This window comes from Podarcis tiliguerta (assembly GCF_965153285.1).
Source record: "Podarcis tiliguerta genome assembly, chromosome: 5".
NCBI lineage: Eukaryota > Metazoa > Chordata > Lepidosauria > Squamata > Lacertidae > Podarcis > Podarcis tiliguerta.
In genome coordinates this window covers 10,630,391-10,655,512 of record NC_139538.1, presented here as the reverse complement: position 1 = coordinate 10,655,512, position 25,122 = coordinate 10,630,391, and the positions used below count along the sequence as shown (strand labels likewise).

The 25,122-nt window shown below is 45.3% G+C and overlaps 1 protein-coding gene across 3 annotated transcripts in view; it reads left to right on the top strand.

The window, feature by feature from the left end:
• The window catches only part of USP13 (ubiquitin specific peptidase 13), a 68,186-nt gene that overhangs the window by 4,066 nt on the left and 38,998 nt on the right, over window positions 1-25,122 (top strand). For all 3 annotated transcript variants that reach the window (XR_014511722.1, XM_083442055.1, XM_083442056.1), the window contains exons 2-3: window positions 5,161-5,286; window positions 12,130-12,190. Coding sequence is in view for 2 of the 3 variants with exons in the window: in XM_083442055.1 (XP_083298181.1) it covers window positions 5,161-5,286; window positions 12,130-12,190 (187 nt within the window). In the remaining variant the exon portion in view is untranslated. The remainder of the gene's footprint in view (window positions 1-5,160; window positions 5,287-12,129; window positions 12,191-25,122) is intronic.

Sequence of the window (25,122 nt, the reverse complement as noted above, 5' to 3'; positions counted from 1 at the left end):
AAGTCTCTTAAGGTAAAATGGCTATTGCCTCAACCACAGCTTACAAGCACTTTTCATATGGAAAAAGTTCGTGGTCCAGTCCTCCAGGACTGCACCACTTCAGACTACAGGAGGAGAAAAGCAGCTCATTTTTAATGCCTCTCCATGTAATGTAATGTCAGCTACGATTGTTGTGGTTTTTGTTGTCTCTGATACATCTGAATACGCTCTAATACAGACGGTTTAAAAATAGACAGTTACTTTCCTATCTTGCAATGCATCCTTATTCCTGCTCTACTATTCCTAAACTGCGTTGGTGGCAGGGCTGTCTTAAGCATATGCGGCGCCGGGGTGCAAAGATCCGCCCGGTCCCAGGTTGCCCAGTCCCAGGCGTGCAGGAGGACGGAGTTGGCTGCCCGCCTCAGCGCCTCACTGGCTCGGTTGCCCCCAAACTCGCAGCGCAGAGCCGCCCGCAGCAGAAGAGCCTGCCACCGTGCTCTGACCAACGGTTGGGCTCTTCCCCGGACTCAACTCTCGGGCCCTGGCACCCCTGAGAGCTCGGCACCCGGGTGCCCTGAACCCCTAGCGCCTATGGGTTGGTGGTTTGTGAGTATTGGAGGGAAGGGGACAGCGAAATGAAAATGGAGGAACTGTGGTCTCCCAAGCATTGGGGATAGAAGGCAGGTTTTGTCCATTCTTCCTTTGCAGCTTGGTGTGTTACTTCCTCCTCATTAGAAGCGATTTTTCACAATTCACTTAATGGGAATAGGGAAAAGGGTTCATTCAGGGACATCACTAGTGTGGATTTAGGCCCTTTCCCTTCAATTTGTGACACCAGCTATTAAGAATTGAGCCTGGTTCAATATATATAACCCCAGGATCTTGATGATCAATCAAACTAGAGTGCAGCAAAGTTGGGAACCGGACAGGCTCCTTAGCCAATCCCCCCCCCCCATGCTCTATCTGTGCTTGTGGGCTCCAGCAGGCATGCTGCTGCTGGTCATCTGAGCATTTTAACTTCCTACAATGCCCCTGGCCAAGTGTTGGCCCCAAGGCAGCCTCACTAAACATATTTGCTGGTTTGCTGGCTTCCCAGCAACTGCCCGAGGCCACCTCATGCTGACTTAGGCTCTGATTGGGCAAGGAAATTATACACACTCTCACACACCTGAATGAACACATGCGGATACCCATAATTCCATGTGAATTTTGAATGTTCCCCAAAATAGCCACATTATTTCCCTACTTCACCGGTTCAAAATTGTCACTTCGCTGGTCTCTCTCTGAGTTCATTTTGGACTGTCTGTGCTCACTTGCGCATGTTGTCAATCTCCAGATTTCGTACATTATAATTTAATGGTTTGCACACAGTGGGTTTGTTTGTTTTTTGGGATAAAAAAACGAGGTGCCAGTACGAGACTCATCCGACTTTTTTAGGTGTTTGGTCGCCCTCTTTTTTCTATTTCATTTGTGACATTTTGATCGAGAATCTATATGGGATTCAAAAGTGACTCAGCTGCCTGGTGCTTATCATCTCTCAGTGGAAGGCAGGTTCTTTTTATAACCCACACACTTCAGATCTCAAGTGTCTGCCCAGCAGCTCTCTGAGCAGAGACTCACACTGATTAGGAAAGGCCAAAGAAAATTCCAAAACAATGTCAAGATTTGCATACTTAAGGTAGACCGGCTGGAGGAAGTCCCTGCCTTGCAAAATGCTCAGGCTACCACTTTGCTAAGGCAACTTCCTGTGACCCATTTCCATTCGCTTAAATGGGACAAAAATGTGTCGTAGTCCCAGTCCATTTTGCTAGGCTATGGATTGGGGCTATATTTATACATAAGGAAAATGTACGCCCTTACGATGGATGGCAGGTGTGGAAGGAGAGGCAGGGGCGCTGTGATTTTAGTATTCGCTGTGCATGACATGTACTACACAGTCAGATCTCTTGGGGCAGAGGCTGGCGCTGTGCGTTGGTGTTCTGTGTAGGTTTTGCTTCAACGACAACGCTAGTCCCATTAGGTGGACAGGAAACAGCTTAATTTTTTAACACCAGCAAGTGAATAGCCAGTAGTAAAGTTATGCGCTTGGGGACATCCTTTGAGATAGAAACTTGCCTGATTCCAAGGTGACCTTAAGAAAGCTGGAGGGGCCAGCTAGATGGAGATATCAGTCGCTAACCAAGCACCCAGAGATCTCCACATGGTCGCACTTGAACCCGCGCCGGTCGCAAAAGGCACCTGGCACCTGGGTAATTTCTAACACCGCATGTAAGCCCATATTTTAGGTGCCATGTGCAAGACAAAGCCTGGAGATACTGTAAACATGGAGTGGATAAATGTACAACTCTATCTTAACAAGTTACATGTACAGTAAACGTTATACAGACTGGATAAATGAACCGTTCAACAAGTAGCATCAGTCCAATCACGGAACGGCAGCCCCGTGCCACCACAACGGCAAGGGTAGCACACTGGAGAATATGAAAAAAGTTTTTCAAAGCTGTTTTTCAAAGATTGAACTGGATGAGATGTTCTTCAATGGGTCTTGAGTTGGAAACACAAAGCCGTATGCATGGATCGATCACGGGAAGGCAAATCAAAGCCACCACCCTGGTGAGAATAACGCAGGTGGGCAAAAGGAGACCTGTTCTCCGGATATATTACAGGTTTCGCTACACACTTCATCAGTCCGAAAAGCTGCATGATACAAAACAGCACGCCAATTACAATGTGTGGTAAACCATAAAAATTAGAAAATATCAGTCTCATACTATACCTTACCTAATCATACAAAACGGTTTGCTCAGGATAAAGAAGGTATTCACAGACACAGCTAGTGTTCAGATTCATAACAAGCAGTTAAATACAGTACAGGTGTATAGAATTAATCATCACATGATTACATGGTTAAAGGTGCAGAATCACTTTTCTGTTACAACCAAACAACAGTATACATTTTAACTCATACATAGCATCCCAGATCGAATTCAGTATTCAAACCCTTTGGATATAAGGTTCCCGTTCAGTCAATTTATTAGATTGAAAAGAAATTCTTCTCCTGAATCCGAATTTTTTAAAATTTAAACTTTTTAAAATGCTGCATCTCTTTCCTCTTCATTAAGAGATAGAGGCTATCCACAGACTATAATTCAAACAGCCCTTGATAGGGCTAAAATAATTTCCACACAGGGTTTGTTGGTATCGAAACACAAGAATGAACAGAACAGAACAGGATTTTCAGTTCTATAGAGTATAATTGTTTATCCTCCTCTATTGCAAGAGTTATTAAACAGACATGGCATATCATCTCCCACAATCCAGGTTGTGAACATTTACCAATTTTAGGCAAAAGGCCAACTAGATCATTTAGGGACGTTCTTACCCGCACTGATTTATTGGAATATCATAGTGAGGATCCTTGTATGGACTACTGCAATTGGCTCTGTGTGGGGCTACCTTTGAAGGTGACCCGTATTGTCCACTCGTATTGTTTTTTTGTAAGGTTCCATGTGCTGGGTATATAATTTAATAGGATATCTTGCTCTGTAAATGTAAGGTTGTTCCGTAAAGTTCTGTTGATAGTTTCAGTTAAAGTAAAAGTAAAGGGGCCCCTGACCATTAGGTCCAGTCGTGACCGACTCTGGGGTTGCGGCGATCATCTCGCTTTATTGGCCAAGGGAGCCGGCTTTTGTCCGCGTACAGCTTCCGGGTCATGTGGCCAGCATGACTAAGCCGCTTCTGGCAAACCAGAGCAGAGCATAGAAACACCGTTTACCTTCCCGCCGGAGTGGTTCCTACTTATCTACTTGCACCTGACGTGCTTTCGAACTGCTAGGTTGGCAGGAGCAGGGACCGAGCAACGGGAGCTCATCCCGTCACGGGGATTCGAACCGCTGACCTTCTGATCGGCAAGTCCTAGGCTCTGTGGTTTAACTCACAGCGCCACCTGCTTTCAGTTACGTTCTGCCAAAAATCTTTCAATATAGGACAATGTAAAAACCCCATACGTTTTAGAGAAGCATTATCCCTATTGCATCTCCAACAGTTAGATACCTCATTCTTAACACTAGAACTCGAGGAAGCTCCAATGAAGCTGAATATTAGGAGAATTAGGAAAGGCAAAGGAAAATACTTATTCATGCGACACATGGTTAATCTATGGAACTCAATCCCACAAGATGCAATGATGGCCGCCAACTTAGATGACTTTAAAAGAGTACAGGGCAAATTCACGGAGGATGAGGCTACCAATGACCACGAGCCATGACGACTCTGTTCTTCCTCCGAAGCCGCTTGCTGGAAACTGCAGAATAATAATAATAATAATAATAATAATAATAATAATAATAATATATTATTTATACCCCGCCCACCTGGCTGAGTTTCCCCAGCCACTCTGGGCGGCTCCCAATCAAGTGTTAAAAACAGTACGGCATTAAATATTAAAAACTTCCCTGAACAGGGCTGCCTTCAGATATCTTTTGAAGATAGGATAGCTGCTTATTTCCTTCACATCTGAAGGGAGGGTGTTCCACAGGGTGGGCGCCACTACCAGAAGGCCCTCTGCCTGGTTCCCTGTAACCTCACTTCTCGCAATGAGGGAGCCGCCAGAAGGCCCTCAGCGCTGGACCTCAGCGTCCGGGCAGAACGATGGGGGTGGAGACGCTCCTTCAGGTATACAGGGCCGAGGCCATTTAGAGCTTTAAAGGTCAGCACCAACACTTTGAATTGTGCTCAGAAACATACTGGGAGCCAATGCAGATCTCTCAGGAAAGGTGTTATGTGGTCCCGGCGGCCACTCCCAGTCACCAGTCTAGCTGCCGCATTCTGGATTAATTGCAGTTTCCAGGTCACCTTCAAAGGTAGCCCACGTAGAGCGCGTTGCAGTAGTCCAAGCGGGAGATAACCAGAGCATGCACCACTCTGGCAAGACAGTCCGCGGGCAGGTAGGGTCTCAGCCTGCATACCAGGTGGAGCCGGTACAGAAGGGGAGAGTGCTGTTATGCTCTGGTCGTACGTGCATGTTTCCTATAGGCCTCTGGTGGGCCACTGTGAAAACACTTCTTTGGACTAGGCAGGCCTTTGGTCTAATCCAGTAGGGGCTCCTCTTACCTTCATGCCGAAGGATTCGATCAGGTTTCTTTCACGATGTAACCACTCTTTCTCTCTTCTCCTCTTCAGGATTCCGAAGGAGGCCTGTATGTGTGCATGAACACCTTCCTGGGATTTGGAAGAGAACATGTGGAAAGGCACTATCGGAAGACGGGTCAGTGTGTGTACATGCATTTGAAGCGGCACATGAAAGAGGTAGGTGCTGTTGGGGCCAACACATCTGAAGGCTCCGTCGAAAGCTATTTCCTTCTATTTGAGAATTAAAACAGCTAGAAAGAGGGAAAGGATTTGTTGAACCAGCTAATTTGAACTAGAATACAAAAAAGGGAGGCGCGAGGAAGTCGAGGAAACAAGCATATGAAAGATAAAGAAATGAAATTTGGATGTTTTTAAATGTTTGGTGTTTTTAAATGTTTTAGTTTTTTCTTGTTGTTTTGTTGTATTGCTTTTTCTTTCTATTTTTGATGTATTGTTTGTCAATTTTTTATTGTTTTTTCTTTTTTCTTTTCTTTTTTACCCTTTTTCTTTTTGTAACTATTAAACATTTAATAAATATTATTTTTTTTAAAAAAGAGAATTAAAACAGCTAGCCTGAAAATAATAATTGAAGATTGGTATTAGGGCTTGTGCTTTGTAGTTCAGGCAGGCATATTTGGAGACTACCAGCTGTAGACAGTACCTTGTGTAAGCAATGCGCGTACGCAATTGGTTTGCTGGGAAGCTTTTGGTTGCTTTTGCATAATGGCCCAATGGGCGTTGGTTGTTGAGAACCCTCCTGGGTCAGAAAAGAAGTCTGTCTCAGAGCAACATTCTGTTTCTCCCAACCAGATCCTTGCAGGAAGTCCCACAAGCAGAACACGAGGGCTGTAGTCCCCACCCTCTCAGTGGCAGTGCCGGATTTATATATAAGCTAAACAAACGCGGGTGGCGCTGTGGGTAAATGCCTCAGCGTCTAGGGCTTGCCGATCGAAAGGTCGGCGGTTCGAATCCCCGCGGCGGGGTGCGCTCCCGTCGTTCGGTCCCAGCGCCTGCCAACCTAGCAGTTCGAAAGCACTCTCGGGTGCAAGTAGATAAATAGGGACCGCTTACTAGCGGGAAGGTAAACGGCGTTTCTGTGTGCGGCTCTGGCTCGCCAGAGCAGCGATGTCACGCTGGCCACGTGACCCGGAAGTGTCTCCGGACAGCGCTGGCCCTCGGCCTCTTTGAGTGAGATGGGTGCACAACCCTAGAGTCTGTCAAGACTGGCCCGTACGGGCAGGGGTACCTTTACCTTTACCTAAACAAACTATAGCTTAGGGCCCCCACTCTCTTGGGGCCCTCCCAAAAATTTAAAGGACAAAAAACTTGATGTACATTTCCAAAATATAAGATAAGTTCAACAATTACTTTGATAACATACGTATTTTGTTATGTGCAAGTGGTTTTGGATACCTATTAGGTCCATAAATTACCATATACAGTGGAACCTTGGGTTGCAATCATGATCCATGTGGGAGGCACATTTGAAACCCACAGTGTTCGCAACCCACAGCGCCGCGTCTGCGCACGCGCTGGTTGCGATTTGGCGCTTCCGCGCATGCGCAAAGCACAATTTATTGTCTCTGCGCATGTGCGAGCGCCGAAACCCGGAAGTAACACGTTCCGGTACTTCTGGGTTTGGCGCTGGGCGTAACCCAAAAACACGTAACCTGAAGCGTCTGTAACCCGAGGTACGACTGTAGCAAGTATTCAACACAAAAAGCAGTGACAATTTGTTGTTGACAAAGGACAGCTGGACATATGAAGGGCCCCATTACCTTCAGTAGCTTAGGGCCTCATCAAACCTAAATCCGGCCCTGGTGGTGATGCTGGTATCTAAAACTGGTTGCTGGGAGTCGTATTCTAATAACATATGGAGGGCTACAGGTTCCCCATCCCTGCTTTAAGTTGTGAGGTTGAATGCCCCTGATAATGTAAAGGACTACGTGTTGTGGTTATGGGGAAGGCTATGCTAAGTTCACTGCGGCATATTTATCATTAGTAGTTCAGCTGATGGGGCAAATCGCCCTTGCAAAGCGCCGTTGAGAACCTTGTCGGGTTGCCATGAAGTCTTCTACTTGTCCTCTCATCTGCTCCCCGTGGCTGAGTTGTGATTGCCCCTGCACATCCTTACCCCTTACGACTGCTGCCTACCAATCATAAAAATTGCTTCTGTTGTTACAGCAACACTGTTTTGAGTCCACTTCCAGGTTCTTTTTTTTAAAAAAATGGACTGGTGACTTTTAGTTGAAAAGACCAAGTACAGTGGTACCTCGGGTTAAGTACTTAATTCGTTCCGGAGGTCCGTACTTTACCTGAAACTGTTCTTAACCTGAAGCACCACTTTAGCTAATGGGGCCTCCTACTGCCGCCGTGCCGCCAGAGCCCGATTTCTGTTCTTATCCTGAAGCAAAGTTCTTAACCTGAAGCACTATTTCTAGGTTAGCGGGGTGTGTAACCTGAAGCATATTTAACCTGAAGCGTATGTAACCCGAGGTACCACTGTATCACTTTAACAGCAGGAGGAAGAGAATATAGTGGTACCTCTGGATGTGAACGGGATCCATTCCGGAGCCCCGATTGCATCCTGAGCAGAGCGTAACCTGTGTCTGCGCGTCTGTGTGTGCGCGGGTCACGATTCGCCGCTTCCCCGCATGCGCGTGACATCATTTTGAGCGTCTGCGCATGCGCGAGTGGCGAAACGCGGAAGTAACGCACTCCGTTGCTTCCGGGTCGCCGCGGAGCGCAACCCGAAAATACTTAACCTGAAGGTACTTCAACCCGAGGTATGACTGTATATCTAAATGCAGCTGCCATAGCACTGTGCCTGGTCTCCTCTGGAGAAACAGTTTGCTGCCCTGCTTCTTCCAGAAACAGTGCACTCTGAGGGCAGCAGCTATAGCACTGTATTTTTATTTTTAACATGGAGCAGTGCTGTGGGTGCTGCCTATCCTAATCTTTAAAGGGCTTGTTCTGGTATGCATGGGAAGGTGGGGAAGTAGTTTGGGAGGAAAATCGTAGTAATGCTGGCGCACATAATAAGGGTTGGGCAACAACCAGTCTCGTGGATAAATATTTACGGTGCTGCTTTAGTGTTTGGCACTGACCTCCCAGGGAAATCTTTCCAGCAGGTTGAAGGTATGCACTGAAGACATGTACCAGTAAGTTTGGCTTCAAAGACTGTTTACATGTCAACAAGACATGTAACCTCTTCAGCCTTCCCTGGAAATGGAGGCTAACATAGCTGCTGTCCCAGCAATGATAGGTCAAAGTTGGTTACTCTGTTCTGATTGCCCGTGTATTCTTCTGCTGCCCAGTTGACCATGTAAACACAGCTGTTTGCACTCTGAACCAGGGAGGTTCTACCTCTGAACCTCCCCACTAACCCCTCACAATAAATACGATAATATATGGATTTATTTAGGGACGCGGGTGGCGCTGTGGGTTAAAGCCTCAGCACCTAGGGCTTGCCGATCGCATGGTTGGCGGTTCGAATCCCCGCGGCAGGGTGCGCTCCCGTCGTTCGGTCCCAGCGCCTGCCAACCTAGCAGTTCGAAAGCACCTCCGGGTGCAAGTAGATAAATAGGGACCGCTTACCAGCGGGAAGGTAAACGGCGTTCCATGTGCTGCGCTGGCTCGCCAGATGCAGCTTTGTCACGCTGGCCACGTGACCCGGAAGTGTCTGCGGACAGCGCTGGCTTCCGGCCTATAGAGTGAGATGAGCGCACAACCCTAGAGTCTGGCAAGACTGGCCCGAACGGGCAGGGGTACCTTTACCTTTACCTTTATGGATTTATTGGAGGTATCCAAGTTGTGTTTCTAAACGCCCCCTCTTCAAATATGCTTACTCTTGGTTTCACGAGGCATGGTTGCAGTCTGCCCAAACAGGCCTTGAAATGAAGATATCTGTGTGGAATAACAGGTGTATTTTTTTAAATTTGCAGACTGTTTTGTGATTAGACCATCACCCGCTTGAATTGACTTTAAAAATACCTGAATCGGCTGTCAACTTTGCTCTGCGGGATGGCTCAGTCGGTAGAGCAAGAGACTCTTAATCTCAGGGTTGTGGGTTCGAGTTCCATGTTGGAGATTTATGCATCGAAAGGGGGTTGGACTAGATGACCCTTGGGGTCCCATTCCAACTCTACAATTCTTTCTTAGGAGAATGAGGCTATCCATCTCTCTGCCTCGCTAAACTGTTGCTGGGATTTCAGTTTTACTTACGATGAATTTTTTTAACTTGAGATGTTGCATACGCCTGGCCTTCCAGATATTGATCTCTGCGGCCTTTTGCCCTGCGCTCTTTGCCTTGTTCTCCGGACCCAGCGTATCGCCTTTTGTATAAAGAACACCTGCTTATGTGTTTGGTTATCCTTTGGTGATAACACCTACTGAACCTGCATCGGTCTTTGAGAGCTGTCTCACACTTTACAGAAAATGATGCACCCCTAGATCTGTTCTGCAATCTTCAAAGAGGAACCACCTTTAAGCGAAGGGGCAGAAAACAATTGCCTGGGAGCGGAGACTGATAGAGACTTTTGAGCAAGTTTCCAACTTCTTTGTTTACATGCATCCTATCCTCACTTCAACTACGGGAGGGGGAAAAACATGGCTGGCGCAGGAGCCCCTGCTCACATGTTCAGGGTGAAACTGTGTGGACTTGAAGTGAGAAGGGCTGCCTGTGGCTTGGAAACAGCATTAGAGCAGCCGCTTTGCACCCAAAAAGCCTCAGTTTAATCACATGAAATGGAGAGGCACCAAACTGTGTTCATCTTAAGTCCACATGCAGTTAACCAAACACATGAATTTCTGTTTGCTTGTGACGTGTCCAACAGCTCTCATTTGTTTTACATGTTCAAGAGGAAAACTGAAAGTTGAAGGAGAGTCAGCGATAGATGGGGGCCCTACCCCTTTAAAAAGGGTAAAGGGACCCCTGACCATTAGGTCCAGTCGTGACCGACTCTGGGGTTGCGGCGCTCATCTCGCTTTATTGGCCGAGGGAGCCGGCATACAGCTTCCGGGTCATGTGGCCAGCATGACTAAGCCGCTTCTGGCGAACCAGAGCAGCGCACGGAAACGCCGTTTACCTTCCCGCCAGAGCGGTACCCATTTATCTACTTGCACTTTGACGTGCTTTTAAACTGCTAAGTTGTCAGGAGCAGGGACCGAGCAACGGGAGCTCACCCCGTCACGGGGATTCGAACCGCCGACCTTCTGATTGGCAAGTCCTAGGCTCTGTGGTTTAACCCACAGCGTCACCCGCGTCCCTATCTCTAGGAATAGTGTTCCATTAAAAACACACACAAAAACCTAATGATCTGGGAATTACACACTGAAGGTGTGCGCAAGAATTCACTGCTTCGAGTAGCTGTCTCAGGATAGCAACAGAACTTCAGTACAGAGCCTCCATTTTTCTGGATATGTTTTTGCACTTTGGCAGAATTTTCCCTCCTCTCTTTCACCCCCCCCCCTTTTAACAATGAGTAGTGTGATAGCTGACAGATGTAGCAATGGAGTGGTTGGAGAAGCAGCACATATGATTTGGTTGTTATAAGAACTGGGAACATCTTCATTGCTAAGCATGATAGATTTTGGGTTTTGGGGTCGAGGGTTTTTTAATTTGCTTCCTTTTTATTTTTGGGATGGCCCTCTTTCAAAAACCTGCCAGTTGCCATAAAGTTCATCGAAAAATTGGTTTAGACTCCAATCCTTTTGAGCTTTTGGAAGGATTTAAATGAAAATGCTTGCATTTTGGGTAACAGAGAATGAGATGCAATACTCGACCCAATAGATCGAGGGTTTGGCACCCAAGTCTTATGCATCTAGGGATGTGACGTTGGCCATACCAATACTACAAATATATATCTGTTTCCTACTTGTCTGTCTTGGCTTCCCCCAAATCATCCCATTGACTTCAGTTCAGTGAGAGTGTTCAGTGTTCTGTGTTACAGACCCACACCCTCCCTTTCCAGGGACAGTCCTGGATTTGCAGAAGCCCTCCTGGTTTTTTGATTTGACCCTGGAATGACCCGATTTTCCTTAGGACATCCCTGTTTTAATTGGAGAAATGTTGGAGGGTATGGCGTTATGTGACCTCCAAGTCAATGAGATAAGTAACTATGCAACCTTTTTAGAAGACATTTGAAGACAGCCTTGTATAGGGAGGTTTCTTAATGTTTAATGTTTCATTGTATTTTTATATATGTTGGAAGCTGTTCAGAGTGGCTGGGCAGTCCAGTCCGGTGGGCAGGGTATTATTATTATTATTATTATTATTATTATTATTATTATTATTATTATTATTGAATAGGATGTGCCTATTGGAGGGCATGCAGACCCTTAGTTCCCCTAGAACAGCAGTTCTCAACCTGTGGGTCCCCAGATGTTGTTGGACTACAACTCCCATCAGCCCTGAGCTCTGGCCTTGCTTCCTAGGGGTGATGCGAGTTGTAGTTCAACAACATCTGGGGACCCACAGGTTGAGAAAGGCTGCCCTAGAAGTACAGTTACCATGATTTCATGGTGAAAGGGAATTGCTGTTAACCCAGGTTAATGTGCTGTGTGGCTTCCTCAGAATGAATCTTGGAGGCAGAGCTTTGATCAACAACTCAAGGTGCTAATTGTCAACTAGGGTACTTGAAGGCAAAGGAGAAAAGAGCTCAGGTACCCTTTAAACAGGTGCATAGGAGAAAGAGTGTTAGCAGGTGTTCCTTGACAGGCAAGGATAAGAGGAATTGCAGCTGCTGAAATCTCCTCTTCTTAACTATCTGTTAAAGCCTGATAGAAAATAAATACCCTTGGCTGCACTGTCAGCTATGATTGATGATGATTAACACTTTACATTTCCCTTTACAACAACTTCGCAAAGTGGGAAAGGATTCACTGCCATGCAGATTTTGCACTAGACTGATTTGATTCCAGTTTCCTATTTTATTTTTCTTGTAGTGACATGAGTTAGACTTTTAACCTTTCTTCTTCTTTTTCTCTCCATCTCCTTTTTCTCTCTCTCTTTCTTTCCAGAAAGTAACAGGGGCATCTGGTGGAGCTTTACCAAAAAGGAGAAACACCAAGCTATTTTTAGGTATTGTAAAGAGCCGTTTTCAAACCTTGTTCTGACTAACTAACACAGGTGCATGTTTGAGGTGGGGGTTTTTTGTTTTTGTTTTGAGTTCCAGTGGCTTTGGGTATTGAAGTTTCTTTTTCACGGATCAAACATACATTATTCTGATGATAAGGGGGCATTTTTAAAATCACTTTTTTAAAATAAAAAAGTTCTCATTATAAACTTGCACCCATGGAGGCTGCTTTGAAAAAAAGCAATCTTTTCAATGCTGTTTCTCCTGCTTTCTTTCTGCACCCATCTGTGTCCTAATAACCCGTTGCATGTGTTAATAAATTAAACCTTGAAAAGAAATTGAATGGTGGAGACAGTGTTAGGCCCCAAGGTCAGGGAAGAAGTTTGAAATTGAATTCCTGACTCCAGAGTTGCCCTTGCTTGTTTGGCCACAGGGCTTTTGTTCTCTCATAAGACGGACCGAGTTAGCGAGTTCAATTTGTTTCTAGTAAAAAGGCTTGCTTTTTTTTTTGTTAGAAATCTGTTGCCGCTTGCTTGGGGTGGAAGTCTGAATCTGATTTGTGTGTGCATTCGTTTGGCTAAAATCAATGGGACTTAGGCACGTGTAAGTGTGCACATTTGTATATATGTGAATGTGTTCACATATCAGTTCATGTGATATATATGTGAGACTTGCGGCACTTTTTTTCTGTCTGAGCTCCTCAGCCTTTTAAGAAGTACAGATCTGAAGGGATGAGGGAGACCGGTGAGGAAAGAAGTTAGTTGGGGCCCCCTCTCACCTTGAGACTGTGTTTAGGCAAAGATACTTTAGAAGCCAAAAGACTGGGAGCCAGCTGTAGACTTTAATTTGAAATTGAGTCATTTTTGTTTGGTTTACAGGTCTTAGGTCCTTTAAAATACAACTCGACCGGTTCAGTAAACACACATAGTGCCGGGAGGAAGGTAGGGGGGCTGTTAATGAAAAAGACAAGCCCTATCCTTTAGCAGTTTGAAAGCACGTCAAAGTGCAAGTAGATAAATAGGTGGGAAGGTAAACGGTGTTTCCGTGCGCTGCTCTGGTTCGCCAGAAGCGGCTTAGTCATGCTGGCCACTTGACCCGGAAGCTATACGGCGGCTCCCTCGGCCAATAAAGCGAGATGAGCGCCGCAACCCCAGAGTCGGTCATGACTGGACCTAATGGTCAGGGGTCCCTTTACCTTTATCCTTTGACTCCACCTCAATTTTAGCCAAATTGTCTCTCCTCCAGGCGCATAGGTTTGTAAAACCTAGCAATGATTCAGGAAAAGGTGGCACCAGCTAAGTAGTTTTAAGCATGGGTTACAAAAATCAAATAGTTCAGTGTGCATGGTTTTGCTGCTGCTTCTGTTTGGCCAATGTTATCCCCTTTCCTGAACCAGTAAGTCATATTTGCATTTTGGTGTTGTGAAACTGATCCCCGGCGGTTGATTCAAAACTAGCTCCGTGATGTGTATTGTGATAAATATTAGGGGGAGCTCAGCGATACCTTTTTTTTGGTTTGTGTGCATTTTGAATAAGACCATGCTCTGTGTTTTCATTTATTTACTGCTTTTTCGGTCTTACAAGAAAAAGTCTTAAGGCGGCTTTCAAATGAACTGGAATGAAACAGCCAGATTTTAATTTATTTAATCATGATTTACAAATATAATGAATAAATATAACTGGGTTCAAATAAGCCCCCTCCCCCCCTTCCAATGCCCCTTAGTCCCAGAAAGAAGCCTCCCCTGTTATTAGGATTCAGGTTTTGGTTGAGAAGGGGGCCTGTGGTTGCCTAGCAACTGCAGCTCAGCTTACTGCTTCCCTAGAGCTGTCAAAATGGCTGACTGAGGCTGAATGCGGCCTGGCGGTCAGCGGCATGGTCAAGGACAGGCTAGCAGCTTCTGGGAATGCCTGGCAAGCTGTCAGTTTGGCACAGCCGTTAGGGTTACCATTAGGGACAAATTCCTTATTAGTCCTATGGGTAAACTGGCTTTAACTCAACAAATATATCCATCTCCCAACTGTTGTTCATGAAACTCTCGCCTCATTCTCTTATTCGCATTTTCTTTAAATAGATGGTTCCAAATGGCTTGACTTCTTTTGTTGTTGTTGATGACGGCGACTCTGTTTTAGTGTAGAGAAGGTGACTCATTAGGACCACAATGTACTACTGGCTCTGCTTTATTGTTTCTGACCAGTTGGACGTCTTCTCCTTTCCAGTTTTTGTGTGTGTGTGTGTGTGTGTGTATGCAAGTTCCACAGAAAAAAATAACAGAGGCACAAGTAGCTGTTCGGATTTCTGTGTTGTCCATATTGGAGGGGTTAACCCCCCACCCCAAAAAAACCCTTTCCCCCTGGCTTAATCTGAACAATAGCTTAGTACCTCATCTGAGAAACTTAGATATGTGGAATGTGACTCTTAGCACAACTGAACAGTAGCCTAAATCATCCTCTGTCCTGCCTTTTTGATGCCATCGCCTTTCATATTTTTTTTCCAGCATTCAGAGTAGGTTTTTTTTTTTTTTGGAAAATCAGGATTGAGGATCAGGGAAAAGAAACCCTGCGAGCCAAATTAATGCAGCTGAAACTTTATAAAATGATTTCTCTGCTCCCACACCACCACAATTTATTATTGGGGAAAATCTCTTCTTTTCCACTTCATCAACTAGCCCAATTGTGAGTACAGATGAGATTCCCGCTGCACCAACATGAGCATCATAATTCTGCAACCGACATTTTTAGCTTAGAGAAACGTTTGCGTCTACCTGTGTTTTTCTGCTGCCACAGAGTGACAGCTTTGTTGTTGTTTAGTCGTTCAGTTGTGTCCGACTCTTCGTGACCCCATGGACCAGAGCACGCCAGGCACTCCTGTCTTCCACTGCCACCCGCAGTTTGGTCAGATTCATGCTGGTTGCTTCGAGAACACTGTCCAACCATCTCGTCCTCTGTCGTCCCCTTCTCCTTGGGCCCTCCATCTTTCCCAACATCAGGGTCTTTTCCAGTGAGTCTTCTCTTCTCATGAGGTGGCCAAAGTATTGGAGCCTCAGCTTCACGATCTGTCCTTCCAGTGAGCACTCAGGGCTGATTTCCTTAAGAATGGATGCGTTTGATCTTCTTGCAGTCCATGGGACTCTCAAGAGTCTCCTCCAGCACCATAATTCAAAAGCATCAATTCTTTGGCGATCAGCCTTCTTTATGGTCCAGCTCTCACTTCCGAGTGACAGCTAAGTGATGTCTAATTGACAGAAATGGGATAGCCTCTGTTATATAGGGTGGGTTTTTTGTGTGTGGGGGGGTGAACATTCAACCTACTACCCAACTCATTTAGCGCTTAAGCCCGTAAATAGAGATGCTACTCTCTGGAACCGGGAAGAGTGCTGAATATTGGTGATTTAAAGTACCCCTGAATAAGTAGCATAGCATGGGGGGGGGGGGGAGAGAGGATGCTTTACTTGTGTCAAAAATGCAGTGGTTTTCAGGGGTGCTTGAAATCCTCCCCAACTTGGAAAAAGCAGTAGATTAATCTAAGAAGGGCAGGCAAACTGGTAGTCTACCATTGCAGTTGGCAAAGATGACACCTAGGAAAGTGGTCTTGCCTTGTTTATAATTTTATGCATCCCTGATAACGTATCAAAATAATGTGTGAACAGAGCCCCAGGGTCTTTTCCAGGGAGTCTTCTCTTCTCATGAGGCGGCCAAAGTATTGGAGCCTCAGCTTCACGATCTGTTCTTCCAGTGAGCACTCAGGGCTGATTTCCTTGAGAATGGATCGGTCTGATCTTCTTGCAGTCCATGGGACTCTCAAGAGTCTCCTCCAGCACCAGAATTCAAAAGCATCCATTCTTCGGCGGTCAGCCTTCTTTATGGTCCAGCTCTCACTTCCATAATTCACGAATGTTGAAGGTACTGATGAACAATTGAGTTATTCAGTCTGACAGGGGCTGTGTAATAAAATTTGATTGAATAAAAATATGTAATGGTTTAAGTGATCTGCTTTTTATTAAATGGGGGAGCTGTGGTAGGGAGGCAGTAGCAATTTTGAACTTCTGAATCCCCACCTAGTGAGCTGTATCATTATCTTGAAGATTTTTCCTACAGCTGGTTGATGGTTTGCTCAGGTGCACAAGTGCCAACACTTTCTATCCCTATTTCAAATGTGAGTTTAACCTGGAATTGAAAAAGTGTTGTCTTATATATGTGCATCTTCAATTTCCCTGAACCATTTCCAACATGAACAAATAAGAAGAAGAAGAAGAAGAAGAGTTTGGATTTGATATCCCGCCTTTCACTCCCTTTAAGGAGTCTCAAAGCGGCTAACATTCTCCTTTCCCTTCCTCCCCCACAACAAACACTCTGTGAGGTGAGTGGGGCTGAGAGACTGTGACTGGCCCAAGGTCACCCAGCAGCTGCATGTGGAGGAGCGGAGACGCGAACCCGGTTACCCAGATTACATGACTACCGCTCTTAACCACTACACCACACTGGCTCAATAAGACAGTTGGGGACTAGTTATTTCGCTTAGCTGGGATAGATGCTTATGACCAGTGCTTTCCCCCCTAAAAATAATGTTTAGGGGTATGAATACCCCTGCGTCCTCCCAGAAAAAAAGCATTGCTTATGACTGTTTTGCAGGCTTGGAAAAGTTCCCAATGTTCACTGCAAAAATAGCGATGAGGAAGAGAAAATAAAACTAATCATAACACGTGAGTAAAACAGAAATGAGTTGACTAGCACAGAAAGCAGTATGCGATTAGATTCAGCCTTACTTAATCCCGCAATAAAAGGTACCCGCAAATGCAGCCTGTCAATCCGGTTTGAACATTTGTTGCATTCTTGCTTGTAATGCTCTTTGAGGTAGAAACCTATTAAGGACGTTAAATTCCCTCCAATCCCTTCTGTATTAGAATCATCCTTAATTGATCGCCTTATGCAAATTTGCAAGCAAGCAATCGCAAAGACAGAGCGGAAAAGAAGGTGAGGTTTCTTTTTCAAATATTCCATACGCAGTGGCTCCCATTTCTTGCCTACTGCCTATATTTGTGGAGAGGGCTTCAGTCATGGTACACCACCACATATGGTGTTTTTCAGGCATTTGCATTGCTGGTCTAAAAATTGAAACCTTTGCATCATGGTGCGTGATCCTAGCTGTCTATACAGGGGCTGGGAGCTAATATGTGCAGGCATTTCCTATGGCTGACATTGTAGTGTCAGTTAATCTCAGCCAAGCCTTAACTTGGCCATAGATTCACTGCAAAGCCTCATTCCCCCCATCTGTGAAATGGAAAGAGTGACGCCGTGTCTCACTTATAGGGTTGCTTTCAGCGTGAATGAAGTAAAACCTATCTGAATTGCTGCACTTTTGAAAAGATGCAGTGGTCAGTTGTTGGTTGGGACACTATTTCATTTGGCTTGGGATACCCGCCCCCCCCCCCCCCCCCGTTTCTATTTCATTTTGAGTCTTTAAAGGTGCATGCTGTTGCATGCATGCCACAATTCCATGAGTGTCTCGCCATAAAATTAGGCTTCAGGGCCCTGGCTAAAGTGACCCATTCCAAAGTTAACAGCATAGCAGATTCTGGTAAGATGCATCATAAACCCTAAATTGCCCTGCAAGCTTGTTTTTCCAAGCAGGCAGATAATGGTTCCCAGAGTGCATATATTATTCATGGTCAGTTTTTATAAGCTTGATTTGCTGCAAATAGAACTTTCTTCCCCTGAATTCTGACCAAGCAGGCAGATTCCATTTTCTCAAACACCCGATTTTGCTGATTTTGCTGATTTGCAGTGGTGTTAACAATAATTTACAGTAGTACCCATTGTGATGCCTCCCCCCCACCCCTATGCTATTGAACTTCCACCAGCCCCAGTCGGTATGTCCAGTGATTGGGGCAATGTGAGTTTGACGTATATTTAGCATTTAGTTTTATCAGTATCCTTTAATGAATGTTGCATTTTCCTTGTAAACTGCTTAGAGGTTCTACTACAATCAAGCAGTACTGTACAGTATATAGGTTTTGTTAAATAAAATAAATCAAGGTGTTGCTTTGTGTAAACCACTTTGAGTCTTTTGGTGAATTAAGTGGTATATGAATTTTGCTAAATTAAAAAAAATATCCAAGAACATCTGGATGACACCATGTTGGCTACCCAATAATAATTCTTTCAATAATCCTGTATGGCAGACCAGAATTGTCTTTGATTTGGCATCCATCTTCATGGTGGTCTCTTATCAGTTTTCTCTGGCAGATGAAGACCCTCCTTTATCAAATGACCCTTCCCACATGTTGGTATATGGAGGCATACAGTTGGTATACCAAGGCTGTTGGATGTTTGTATGTTTCTAACTGGACTATTTGTTACTGCTGCTTTTAGTTAAATTGTGGATATTTGAGAGGCAGTCAGATGTAGTGGTCAGAGTGTTGGACTGGGAAGGCCTGGGTTCAAATCCCCAGTGAGTCCCAAGGCTCAGCATGTGGCAGTGGGCCAGTGACTCTCTCTGGGGGCTAACCTACTTCACAGCATTATTATGGGGACATGAGCGTTGGGGGGAAGAGAACCTTTGAGTTCATTGGAGGAGAGGCAAGACATACCATATTTGCTCGAATGTAATGCGCATCTTATTTGGCCAAATTCCGTTGCGAACATTAGCACAGGCATTAGATTGGATGGCACCAGCAAATACTTTTTAGGTTTCAAGGTTTTGAAAATGGAGATGCGCATTAGGTTTGATGGCGCATTGTTGTTGCTTGTTGTTGTTGTTTAGTCATTTAGTCGTGTCCGACTCTTTGTGACCTCATGGACCAGAACATGCCAGGCACTTCTGTCTTCCACTGCCTCCCGCAGTTTGGTCAAACTCATGCTGGTAGCTTCGAGAACACTGTCCAACCATCTCGTCCTCTGTCGTCCCCTTCTCCTTGGGCCCTCCATCTTTCCCAACATCAGGGTCTTTTCCAGGGAGCCTTCTCTTCTCATGAGGTGGCCAAAGTATTGGAGCCTCAGCTTCACGATCTGTCCTTCCAGTGAGCACTCAGGGCTGATTTCCTTCAGAATGGATCGGTGTGATCTTCTTGCAGTCCATGGGACTCTCAAGAGTCTCCTCCAGCACCATAATTCAAAAGCATCAATTCTTTGGCGATCAGCCTTCTTTATGGTCCAGCTCTCACTTAGATTCGTGTAAATATGGTACAGTGGTGCCCCGCAAGACGAATGCCTCGGAAGACGAAAAACTCGCAAGACGAAAGAGTTTTTCGTTTTCTGAGCTGCTTCGCAAGACGGATTTCCCTATGGGCTTGCTTCGCAAGACGAAACGTCTTGCGCCTTTTTTTTTAAAACCGCCAATGCATTCCTATGGGAAACCGTCAATAAACATTGGTGCTTCGCAAGACGAAAAAACTCGTAGAACGAAAAAACTCGCAGAACGAATTAATTTCGTCTTGCGGGGCACCACTGTATATGTAATAATGAGCAAATGAACACTGAATGGGGTTCTCCCTGTCTCCCAGCTTTCTCATTCAGTCGAGGCTGCAGCAGCTCATACTCTCTGGGATGGGATGAAATACAGGGGCAAAAGGGAAGTCTGCACTTGTGCGCAATCCTCTTCTTATCTCCCTTCCTTGAGTGCAGTGGGCATCGTCATTGGGAGCCCAGCTCGGGATCCGATTTATACTGCTATTAATAGCACATTCAGTTGGTAACATCTAAATCTGATCTGGGCATGTCTAGTCAAGCAGCCCCCATTTTCTTTCCCCTTCCAGCGTGTTAGCTTACGGCTCCCTTGTCTGCCTGCAGCTGGGCTTCAGCTGCTGCTTTCAGTCAGCCGGTGGCCAGGCGTTTGTCATCGTCCGTCACTAGAGTGACGTGCTCGTTGAACTTGGCCAGATGGCATCTGAAGGAAATTTACCCTACTGACTGCTTGCCCAAAAATAACAGCTTCTCGGCCCGTCTTCTCTCCCTCTGTGCTCACCCGCCTTCCCCGCAGGCTTACACCATCGCTTATTTTGCTTTGCCTGCTCTCGCCTATTCTTTTTCAAGTGCGGTTTTGGTGACCTTTGGTTGTGACTCTTCTGATGACGGCACTGTTTTAAAACTGTGGTTCTGATTCACTGAGCTTCCAGCCCCGTAGAAGGGAATTGCAACGTACTCTCTGCATTAGCTTTTTCAAACCTTTTAATACGTTTATCTGGCAGCAGCTGGAGTCTTTGCTGAAGGGGAATAACGGAGACCCTCTCAGTGCTACCCAAACACCTTGAAGGGCTCATCAGTTTTGGAAGAGACTTCTTTATCAAAATGGCTTCTGTGTCATAGAAGGACAGCAACATCCAGTGAATTGTTCAGTTTTCTGTTCCAGCATTTTGAAAGAAAGATACCCATTTCATAGAATTGTAGAGTTGGAAGAGACCATGTGGGTTATCTAGTACAACCTCTTGCAATGCAGAAATCTTTTGCCCAACATGGGGCTCGAACCCACGACCTTGAGATTAAGAGTCTCATGCTCTACCAACTCCACACACATTTTAAGGGATGGTGAATTTAAATTAATTTCAGGTCTATTCTATCTATCCCTTCACAAACTAGAAAATATTGCAGGGCTCAGCAGGGAATTTCCAGAGAGCAGAATCCTGTAAACATTAATTAGATTAAGGTCAATTATATTACGCCCTTGCAGTGGTACCTCGGGTTAAGTACTTAATTCGTTCCGGAGGTCCGTTCTTACTCTGAAACTGTTCTTAACCTGAAGCACCACTTTAGCTAATGGGGCCTCCTGCTGCCGCTGCACCACCGGAGCACGATTTCTGTTCTCATCCTGAAGCAAAGTTCTTAACCTGAGGTACTATTTCTGGGTTAGCGGTGTCTGTAACCTGAAGCGTATGTCACCTGAAGCGTATGTAACCCGAGGTACCACTATACTTGAGCAAGGAAAACTTGAGTACCTGAGTATCAGTAACAGGGGCAGGAAATCTCAGGCCATGACCCTCAAATGTGGCCACACTGTCTGGCCCTTGGACTCTCTGTGAGTCCGTCAAAACTAGCCTACTGTACAAAGGTAATGTTTACATTTGTTGCTCCACCCACCTCTGACTCCGCCCACCACTGGCATGTGGCCCTCAGCAGATTGCCCAGCAGGAAATGCGGCCCTCAGGCTGAAGAAGGTTCCTCACCTCTGTGCTAAAAGGTTGAGAAGTTCTACCTTATACTAAAGGAAAAAGACACGGATCCCGCAGCCATCTCTGATGTGTAAAAGGGACGCTTGTATCATCCTCTTCACAAATATCAGCTATCTTGCAAAATATATGAAAATCAAATAGGCCCATCATAACATCCATGCTGAGCTTATGTGAAGTGATTTATGTGAAAATGTGCAGTGTCTTTTTCCTCACTACACACAGTTTGGGAAAGATCTTGGAGATCAGGTTCCAGATCAGGTTCTGGCTAAGGCGTTTTTGAATTACCAGCATCCTTGTTTGCAGGAGCGAGCATGGTGTTGTTAGGTTGTTGTTGTTGTTTAGTCGTTTAGTTGTGTCCGACTCTTCGTGACCCCATGGACCAGAGCACGCCAGGCACTCCTGTCTTCCACTGCCTCCCGCAGTTTGGTCAGACTCATGTTGGTAGCTTCGAGAACACTGTCCAACCATCTCGTCCTCTGTCGTCCCCTTCTCCTTGTGCCCACCATCTTTCCCAACATCAGGGTCTTTTCCAGGGAGTCTTCTCTTCTCATGAGGTGGCCAAAGTATTGGAGCCTCAGCTTCACGATCTGTCCTACCAATACTAAAATATAGGTTTCAGATTACTAGTCACCTGTGTGGCTGGGCACCAGGAATTTTTCTAGTACTGAAATATTGTAGAATTTTAAAAGCACTTTTGTCAATTCCAAATACGTGGCCTGCTCCCTGAAACTTGATACAGCTTTTCCTCAATGAAAATCTTATTTCCCTAGCACCTTTAGCATGATTAAAACTCTATTGTAGAAGTTTCATGTTGCCTTCTAAAAGAACCCTGTGAAAGAGATTATTAAGCTCATTGCTCAAACTCATCCGGTCCAGGAAATAGCTGCTTGCATTGAATAAATACTTGAACCCAGGAGTTCCATATGCAGCACTTGTTTCCATTGGACTTTTTGACTCGTAAATTGTCAGAAGGGACAACGCTGTAGCATTTATAAAATAACTGAAAAGCTGCTTGAGATTTGAAGACCAAGATCCTAATTTCCCATAATTGCTGGGTAATTCAAGGGATTAGTTAGTTGACTGAAATAATAGAACCTTTCAGCTCCAGGTCACTGCTTCGCTTCCTGATGGGGGTCATTCTTGCCAGCAAAGTAATTAACATCCAGTTATTGGAAAGTATTCTGACTTTAAGTAGGTGAAATTCCCATGCTTCCATTTGGAATGGACCCACATTTTATAATGGGTGCGTTATGCCAATAATGAATTGTCCTCAGTAGTTAATGAAGTGAAGAAATAAAAATATTGGCCATTGTGATTGAAAAGAGCTTGCCGCAGAGAGCAAGCTCATCCTTTCCCTTCTTTTAGAATCATAGAATCATAGAGTTGGAAGAGACCACAAGGGCCATCGAGTCCAACCCCCTGCCAAGCAGGAAACACCATCAGAGAACTCCTGACATGTGGTTGTCAAGCCTCTGCTTAAAGACCTCCAAAGAAGGAGACTCCACCACACTCCTTGGCAGCAAATTCCACTGTCAAACAGCTCTTACTGTCAGGAAGTTCTTCCTAATGTTTAGGTGGAATCTTCTTTCTTGTAGTTTGGATCCATTGCTCCGTGTCCGCTTCTCTGGAGCAGCAGAAAACAACCTTTCTCCCTCCTCTATGTGACATCCTTTTATATATTTGAACATGGCTATCATATCACCCCTTAACCTCCTCTTCTCCAGGCTAAACATGCCCAGCTCCCTTAGCCGTTCCTCATAAGGCATCGTTTCCAGGCCTTTGACCATTTTGGTTGCCCTCCTCTGGACACGTTCCAGTTTGTCAGTGTCCTTCTTGAACTGTGGTGCCCAGAACTGGACACAGTACTCCAGGTGAGGTCTGACCGGAGCAGAATACAGTGGCACTATTACTTCCCTTGATCTAGATGCTGTACTCCTATTGATGCAGCCCAGAATTGCATTGGCTTTTTTAGCTGCCGCGTCATACTGTTGGCTCATGTCTTAGGTCATGTTTTAGGTCAAACAATGTGTGGAAGATAAAGAAAAGGGTCTGCAGTCTGAAAGTTTTTTGTTCCTCTGGATAAATTGGCCATATACAGCTCATTGCATACTTTAAATCTGAGATTGTTCATGAAGGGGTGTGCATGTAATTCAGGTGTCTGAATTTTTGGCAGCTTATTTGGAATTCTGTGTGAATTAGAGGGTCAGACTAGATGACTCAGTTTGCGTTGTGAAGGAACCCCCCCCCCCAATATTACACAACATAATACTATTATTTCCTCCATGGCAGAATTGCTTTCTGTTTAGTCTCACCAGGGCTTAGCCCCAGAAACTCTCTTCACAATGGCAGGAGTGAGACTGAGAGTACCTCTGAGCAAGTACAGTTTTCGTTATTTCTTTGTCTTTTGTCTCTCCCACAGCCCCAAATCACAGCCTGACTCAACACCTAGGATTAGGAGGCAGGCTGTGCCTTTGAGTTTAGACACTGAAGCTCAGGATCTCCTCTCTCTAAAAGAATGAACGTTTACTACCCTTCTTCTCTCCCCCTTTCCCCCCAATCTTATACTGTATACAACATTAAACTCTCACATCAAATATAACCGATCTGTAAAAAGGACTTCATGATCTGAAAACTGAGACAATGTATGTACTTTTGAAACCCAAGTAAATCATTAATAAAAACATTTTTTTTTTAAAGTAGCCATTACACTTGTGTATACTTTCCGCTTTGCATGTAAGTGTTGAATTGTGGGAGATATTTATTCTATTAGGTATAGTGTTTTGTTATTACCTTTTGGCTAAAATAAATATGATTAGTTTTAGCAATTGGGAGAAGATTCTGTAATTGCATTCCCCAATAATTGATTGAGCATCCTTTCATACATGTGAGCTGGTGACTTCCTCTCTGATTTTCCACCCCTGTATGGGAATGGGCTGTTGGCGAACTAAACAATCTATGGTCTTTTAAACTGTGGGTTTTTTAAATTGGTTTTTGGTTGTTATTGTGTTACGTACTTTGTGTTTTTACATTGTGAACCGTTCCGTGAGCCTCAGGTGAAATTCAGTCAATGAGTGTGAACTGGGAGAGAGCCACGGTTCTTACTCTGGTTGCATCTGGTTGGAGTTGTTGCAGCCTTTGCGATCTTGGAAGAAGCCTAAGACTGATTCCTGGTACAGCCATGGCATGACCCCTGGCTGTATTGGTGACCCTGGGGGGGGGGGGGGAGTTCCTAGTTGATGTGCATCAACAGGGCTCCCCCTACTGGTGGTTAACCCTTCTGAGACTTCCTGTAGGCAGTCAGGAGTCAGATATAGTCGGTTTGGTTCCAATGCCTAACCCAATACCACTCACATTCTGTAACCAATAAAGTTGTGGCCTTTTTTAGCCCATTAACCTAAAATACTTGAGTCAAGTGTCTTTATTCCAACTAAGGGGGAGGGTTCAGGGCCTTGCCACGCAATGGATGTTTCCAAAGGTGCCTATACAGTGGTACCTCGTGTGACGTACTTAATCCATTCCGGAGGTCCGTTTGTAACCTGAAACCGCTCATAACATGAGGCGCGCTTTCACTAATGGCGCCTCCCGCTGCTGCCATGCCGCCGGAGTGCGACTTCCACTTGCATCCCGGGACAAAGGTCGCAACAAGGGGCTTCTACTTCCGGGTTAGCGGAGCCCATAACCCGCAGCATTCATAAGGGGGACGGTACGTAACACGAGGTAGCACTGTATGTAGGAGAGCCGGGGGTGGGGTATAGGAAAGGGGTGGTTGGCAGAGTG